Below are 7,339 nucleotides of genomic sequence, written 5' to 3' on the forward strand. Positions count from 1 at the left end.
GCGGGGAGGGGATGGGGGGGGGAGAGGGGGGAGGGAGCGCGCATGGGCATGGGGGGGCGTGGGGGGGGCATGGGAGTGCAGTGTGTGTGTGTGCATGCATGGGGGGGGGGGTGTGCATGCATGGGTGTGTGCATGGATGTGTGCTTGTGTGTGCGTGCATGGGGGTGTGTGCGTGCACATGCATGGATGTGTGCATGGATGTATGCGTGTGTGTGCATGGGTGTGTGCATGGGCGTGTATGCACGGGTGTGTGCATATGTGTGTGCATGGATGCATGCATGGGTGTGTACATGGGTGTGTGCATGCATGGGTGTATGCTTGGGTGTGTGCTTGGGTGTCCATGCATGCATGGGGGTGTGTGTGAGTTTGTGTGCATGGGTATGGGTGTGTGTGTGCATGGGTGAGTGGGTGTGAGCGTGTGTGTGCATGCATGCATGTGTGTGTGCATGCGTGTGTGCATGAATGGGTGTGTGCATGTGTGTGTGCATGCATGGGGGTGTGCGTGTGTGTGTGTGTGCATGCATGGGTGTGCATGGGTGCTTCCGTATGAGTGCACCAGGGTGTGTGTGTATGCATGCATGTGCCTGCCTGTGTGCTGGGGTGTGTGTGTGTGTGTGTGTGCAGGGGGGTGTGCACACCCCCACCACAGCACCCAAAGTGTCGGTGAAGCTGCGGACCGAGGCCGGGCGTTCCCTGTGCGGTGGCAGGCAGCCACCCTCCCGTTTCCTCCCTGCCTCACCCGCTCCTGGCCCCAAGCACTTGTCCCCAACAGCCACCAGGTGTAGACAACACAAAAACACAACTAATAATAATAATAATAATAATAATAATAATAATAATAATAATAATAATAATAATAATAATAATAATAATAATAATAATAATAAAGTGTGCAATTAAATAAAACCCAAACCCCAGCATGAAGCAGAGCCCAGAGGGGCGGTAGGAGGCAGAAGCTCCCCAAGGTGGGGTGCACGGCCCAGGGGTGAGCAGAGGGAAGGGGAAGCGGTGCCAGCAGCGATAGCAGCGCCCTGCGGTCCCGCACACGTTTCCTGGGCAGTGCTGCGGCCACAGGAAGGTTGGGTAAGGACGGGGGCTCTGGGGGCTGCTGATATGGCCTGCGGGGCTCGGGGACTTCCCCTTGAGCTGTTTGGTGTCAGGGTGAGCCCCCCTGGGATGCCTCCCCCTGCCCAGGGCGCCGCCAGGTGCAGGAGGAGAGAAGGGGGCACCCTCCGGGGGCTCTGAGCCGTGCCAAGGGGAGCGAGGCTCGTGCCAGACGTGTGAGCTGCAGGACCCTGTACAAGGAGGGTGTTGTCCGCGCTGTTGTCTCCCACCAGAGGGCACGTTTGGGTGGTGTTTGGAGGCTGGCTGCCTAAAACAAGCCAGGATCGCTCCCCCAGCCTGGCAAAGTCCCCCCCCTGCTTTGCACCTGGGTGAATTTTAGGGGATTTGGGGGACCCCGCATGGGCTGCAGCTCCCAAATTCAAGCCCTGGCACGGATGTGGGGATGGCCTGGGGGAAATCTGGGCAAAGCTGCCTGCGTGGGACCGTCGGGTGGATGCGCCCAGGCGCTGAGCAGGGACGCTCGCAGCCGTTTCCACCCCCTGGGATGCAGAAATCACGGCGGTGTCCCCGCCAGGCGTTATTTCTGTCCTCCTGGCAGCCGCCCTGCGACGCTGCTGGGGCTGGAGAAGATACAACTCTTGGTATTTTCAGCTCTTAGCATCACCCGAGGAGGCTTGCAGAGTTCCCCAGCTGGGAAATACAAAAGCCTCGGTGGGCGGCTTCCTCGGCCCCGCAGCGCCGGCTCCCCCGCAGCCTGTGGTTATCCCTGCCTTGGCGCCGTGGGGAGGGAGCTAATTTAGGAAAGCCGCCTCGTTCTTTCGGTAAAGCACGAAGCTACCCCCAGACAGAGTGTTATGGGACCGAGTTACCCAAAAAATCCAACTGCTTCATCCTCCCGTTGGCAATGCAGGGCTGTTGGCACGACCCGGGGAGCAGCAGGGGATTTGTTTTCCCCTGCATGCTCCCAGCCCCATCTGGGCTGCTCCTGGACATTTCTGGGTGCCGACAGCTCCCGGCCGACCCCAGGAATAATTCTGGCTGCCCGAAGGGGAGCAACCACTGCGGCGGTGCCTCGCTTACTTCCCCCGGTTCTGGCAGAGCGGCGATGCTGCGCCAGGCTTCTTCAACAAAACGAGCACAAAAACACCCAGACAACACTTTATAAAAATTAACAGCATTGATAATTTCGCCCCAAATGAGTCCGCCAGCGCTCCTGGCTGATGCACAGCGAGGTGCCAAAGCCCAGCCTGCTTCCCAGCAGGTGGACAGCCCCGAGAGGGGCAGGAGCTCGGAGGGAGCTCAGCACCGGTGCTGGGCTGGGGAGGAGGAAGGCTGCGTGTCGGCGAGCCCGTGCTGCTGCAGCTCGTGCCCTGATGGAGCTGGGGTCCCCCTGCTGCTGGGGATGGCACCAGCAAGGTGCCAGCTCTGCTTCTGGGGGGACACTGTGCAAAATGTCCCTCTTACTGTGGTGCAAATGTGTAGCACAAACGCAGCTGGAAGCGGCGTTGGATGGTATCAGGCTCGGCTGCTTTTACTGATAGAGGAGGGATGTTTTACGGAGAACAGCACGTTTAGAGGGTGCCGAGAAATATATAATCAGCGAAGCCGAGGAGAGGGAGCTCGGGGCTGCGGGGTTTTGGGGAGCTGCTCCCCAGCAGCTGCTCAAGAAGGACGGGAACACCTCTGCAGTGTCCTTTGGAGCATGGACATGAACACAAAGGCTGGTTTGGGGCTGTCCAGGACACCAGGCACCACACTGCGCCCCTAACCTGGGATGCCCGAGGTGCTGGCAGTGCCTGCAGGCACAGGGCAGGTGGACGTAGCATTTCTCCCTGCCCTGCTCTCGGGAGCTGCCAGCTCTGGTCCATCGGTGCAAAACGTCAGCGCAGGGCAGCAGGGGTGCGGAGCCAAGCAGCCCACCCGCAGCTCCCAGCTCCTTTGCCTGGCCAATTTTGTCCATCTGGACAACCCAAACACTTGGGCTGCTTTCTGATCCCGGCACCACTCCCTACCAGGCATGAGGGCTCCAGATGCAGGGGGACGATTTCATCTCCGTGCCCCTATGCACAACCTCGTCCTCTCCGAGGCTGCTCCAAGGTAGCTCCAGAGCCTGTGGGAGCAGCAGCTGCCTTGGGGAGCCGTCTCCTGCCCAACTCAGCATCCGTCCTGGTGTCCCCATGTGGGTCCCATGCCCAAGGTCCCATGCAGGGAGGTGGTGCCGGGTCCTGAGCCCTCACTGCGCCGCACGCTGCCGGGCTGGAAGCATGTTGGCATAGATCTGCTCCTCCTGCAGGGATTTGCACAACGCGGCATAAGTGGGCTCGTTATTCTTATCCAGATTCTGGGATAGAAAGGGAAAAAAGTATTAAAAAGGCAGCGTTTGCAGGTTTCCCCAAGCAAAAGACCCTCCACCTTTTGCAGGAACATCTTGCATCCTTTTGGAGCAAGCGCAGAGAGCACAAGGCCACCCACGTTATCCGCTGACATTTGTGTCCCCACCAGCCCTGTCCCTCTGCAACCAGCCCCAACCCAGCCTCCAGCTGAGCCCCCCACGCAGCGGTGACAGCCCCAGACCGGGTGTCCCCTGCTGCTGCCTTGTTCCCCACCTGGCCGGGCCTCTTGACCTCCGTGTAGTCGGTGGCTGTGTTTGCCGAGGGGCGCAAAGCCTCCACGTTGCCGTAGGGCTGGCTCTCGTCTGCACCATTTGGGTACTTAATACCTGCATAGTGCAGCACGTCTGCTCCCTGAAACACCACCGAGAGCGCTCTGGGGGTGCTCCCAAGCTCCCTCCAGCTCCCCAGCTGCAGGGGTGGACACCTCTCCCGTCCCACCTTTCTCCATCATCGGGGCTGGGACGGCGGCAGGAGCACCGAGGGAAAATTCACCCGCCCGACCCCAATTCCCCTTCCCAGGGTATCTCTGTGGCAGTGGCACAGGATCGCTGCTCAGCTCTTGCTGCCGGCCAGCTGAGCCCTCAGCATCCCTCCCAGCTGCAGGGAGCAAACGTGAGCCCGGCTGAAGCACACTAAGCCGGCAGCCTGAGGCTGGGCTCGGGGCGCAACCTTTCCCCCTTCCAGCAGAGCCCGGAGCAAGCAGTCCCGACAGGAGCAGGGTTTGCCTTACCACGTTCGGCGTGCCACGGATCCTGTCCATCTCGACAGCTGCTCCTGAGATGGCTGAAACACAGATGTGGTTGGACACAGGCAAAGCCAGAGGATCAGAAACATAAAAAAAAAAAACAAAAACAAACACACTGCTGCTGCCAAGCTCAGTGCGGAACGGGAAGGGGGCCTGCTGCCCCGTGAGCACCTGAAGCAGCTTGTCAAACAAAACCAGGCCCCAGCCACCAGCTGGTGATGGCCCCTGCTGGCCCTGCCCTCAAACTCTGTGCCAAATCTGCCGCAAACCTGGCTACAAAGCCAAGCACACTCCAAGCTTGTAGTGCGAGCACGTTGCAGCCAGGGCACGTGGTGCCGTGCCGGGCAGCACCCATCCCACCAGCTGCCTTTCCCCATCACCGTGGGGACCCGAGCCGTGGGACGATGCCGTCAGAGGAAGGAGAGGTCCCCCCACAACTTCCCTTGCTCATAAAGCAGAGAAGTCGCTCGGTGGAGGTCAGGAATTGGGTGAGTTAGCGAGGGAATGGGGAACTGAGAACCAAAAGAGATAAAACAACAGCACGCGGCACGAGGGCCTCACTTACCCTGCTTCCTTTTCCTGGACAGTACCACCAAAGCCCCAGAAGCAACGATGAGCAAAACCAGAACCACTGCGGTGCAGGGAGCGAGGACGACCAGAGCTACGTCCAGGCTGCAAGAGAAAAGTTTCTGCCCTCGCACCTCTCGGCTGCACCCAGCAGCAGGGGCAGGCGCATGGGGCCATGGCCAGAGGGCAAGGGGCTCGCCTGGGGAGCAAGGCAAGCAGGCACGGTGGTCCTCAGCCTGCAAGCAGCAGAAGCAGGTGGGACACTGGGTTCTGCCTCATTCTGCTGCGTCCTGAGCATTTGGAGGAGCGCTGCCTCTTGGTTTGCTCTGGTTCAGCTCCACTCTTTGGTGGCAAACAGCCCCACAGAGCTGGGGAAGGAAATGGGGCCAGGGCTGCAAGCGAAAACCACTTCTTGTATGGCCAGGACCTGCGAATTGTTTAAGCTGCAGACATGGCTGTAGGGGGCCGAGCAGCCCGCGGTGCTGTGACTGCTCCCTGTGCGCAGCGGGTAGGGTGGAGAGCTGGTTCCTAAAGGCAAGAGCAGGAATCCCTAAGGGCAGCCCGAATGGCCAGGAGTGAGATAGCCCCGCAGACAGCTCAGGGAGGGAGGTGGAGGCTGCTCGCAGTGCGGGCTGGCAGCTGGCACTCACCCATTGCCAGGGGTGGCAGAGGGGCTGGCTGTCCCCTGCGTCCCTTCCTGCTGGGGAGGTAGCTGCGTGGAGCCTGAGGTGGACTCGGGTGGAGTGGTCGAGTTGGAGGGCAATGCTGTCCGAGTGGGATCTGCAGCAAGAAGAGGAAAAAGGCTCAGCCAGGCTCCCTACCTCTGCAGGGGAAACACTGCGGGTGTTGCAGTGGCTTGGAGAGAACCTCACCGTGCTGCCGGGACACCCTGCATCCCCTCTGCTCCAGAGCACTCAGCCCGAGGCGTTTGGCTCTAACCCAACCCCCGGGAGGATTGCAGCAGGATCCCAGCAGTCCCAGTCCCCCCAGCACGCACACACCCCCCCAAGCAGAGTTCAGGCTGCAGGAAGGGGCCCCAGGCACCCTGTGCGCCTCCAGCACCGACACGGCACGGAAATGGGCTGGGAGCCGGGGCTCCGCAGAGCTGGCAGTGAGGACAGGAGGGCGCAGGCAGGGAGAGGGCCACGGGGGGAGGAAGGGGCTACAGGACACAGGGAGGAGGGCGATGCACCGCAGCCATGGGGCGGCTGCCCCTGTGGCTCCACGAAGGGGCCGTGGGGACACCTGGAAGACACCGAGGTGCCCTGGGGACCCGTCCCGGCGCAGCCCCGCGGTGCACGGGCGCCCACCTCCTCCCATAGCCCCTGCTCCTGGTGCTTCTGCTTGGCCAGGGGGGCACCGACATTGGACCTTGGGGACCCGCAAGCACTGACCTGGGGACACGATCACCTCCACAATGTCACTGTCACCAAATATGGGATTTCGCACCCCGCAGCTGTAGGTGCCCGCGTCCTCTGCCTCCAGGTTCTCTATGGTCACGGTGAACACCCGCTGGGTGCGATTGTCCCAGATGGAGAACCGGCCCTGCTGCACCCGGGGATTACTCTCCGAGGTGGCGATGATGTGGCCGGTGAAAGCACAGGTCCAAAACACTCTCGTGTGGCACCAGTACTTTGAGTTGTTCTCGTAGCCGTGCTGGTACGAGCAGGACACCGAGAGGGACCCCCCCAGGTACCCACGCACAGTGCCGGGCCCCCTCACTGCCTGGTCGCCTGCCGAGGGGCACGGAGCCGTGCAGGCGAGCAGCAGCAGCAGCAGCATCCTCAGCACCCCCAGCCCCAGCCCCAGCAGCCTCGGCATGGCCGTGCCCGCCCTGACCTCTGTGCCCGGAGCCTCCCGGTGTGGCTGTAGAGCCCAGCCTGCCCTCGGGGCCGTACCTGGCGGCCGGGCGGAGCTCGGCGACCGCTGCTTCCCCATCTTAAATCCCCCTCCTAAATCCCCCCCCCGACACCCTCCTTACCACCCTCCCACCCCGCTTCTTCCCCTCGAGGAGACCGCAGGGAAGGATGGATGGAGCCTCGACGCGGTGCCCGAGCGCTTTATTGCGGCGGCGGGGGGCTGAGTGCTGCGAGCCCCGGTGCTCAGTCTCTCCGCAGGCTCAGCCACAGCACGGTCATGCTCATGGCCACCAGGGCCAGCATGGGGGGCTGCAGGGGGGGTGCGTGTGCAGAGTGTGTGCATGGGCGTGCAGTGTGTGTGTGTGCATGCATGGGGGGGATGCATGCATGCATGGGGGTGTGCATGTGTGTGTGCATGCATGGGTGTGTGCATGAGCGTGTGCATGTGTTTGTACATGCATGGGTGTGCATTGGTGTGTATGGGTGTGTGTGTGCATGGGGGCGTGCGTGTGCATGGGGGCACTAGGGGTGTGTGTGCACATGTGCACTGGGGGTACATGTGTATGTGCACATGCATGCGTGCACACTGGGCCGTGCATGCATGTGTGCACTGTGTGTGCGTGTGCAGTGGGGTGTGTGCATGGGTGTGTGCACTGGGGCTGCAAGTGTGTGCGCATGTGCACACTGGGCTGTGCATGTGTGTGTGCAAG

At 61.6% G+C, this 7,339-nt stretch overlaps 1 protein-coding gene across 1 annotated transcript; it reads right to left on the reverse strand.

Moving 5' to 3' along the window:
* Nucleotides 1-3,298: 3,298 nt before the first annotated feature.
* Nucleotides 3,299-6,552, reverse strand: LOC116496683 (CMRF35-like molecule 6). The gene is made up of 6 exons (XM_032199924.1): nt 6,165-6,552; nt 5,421-5,550; nt 4,769-4,875; nt 4,189-4,241; nt 3,672-3,809; nt 3,299-3,406 (listed from the first exon to the last, which is right to left on the reverse strand). Exons 1-6 carry the CDS (start codon nt 6,550-6,552, stop codon nt 3,299-3,301), a joined length of 924 nt encoding a protein of 307 aa, XP_032055815.1.
* Nucleotides 6,553-7,339: the final 787 nt, after the last annotated feature.

Source organism: Aythya fuligula, chromosome 18 (assembly GCF_009819795.1).
Source record: "Aythya fuligula isolate bAytFul2 chromosome 18, bAytFul2.pri, whole genome shotgun sequence".
Taxonomy (NCBI): Eukaryota; Metazoa; Chordata; class Aves; order Anseriformes; family Anatidae; genus Aythya; species Aythya fuligula.

Bases quoted from the DNA above. Each gene is read 5' to 3' on its own strand.
- LOC116496683 (XM_032199924.1), bottom strand. From the start codon at position 6,552: ATGCTGCTGCTGCTGCTGCTCGCCTGCACGGCTCCGTGCCCCTCGGCA. The intron at 4,876-5,420 runs GTGAGTGCCAGC...TTTCTCTTGCAG, and splicing joins TCTGCCACCCCTGGCAATGG to CCTGGACGTAGCTCTGGTCG. The intron at 3,810-4,188 runs GTAAGGCAAACC...GTGGTGTTTCAG, and splicing joins TCCGTGGCACGCCGAACGTG to GGAGCAGACGTGCTGCACTA.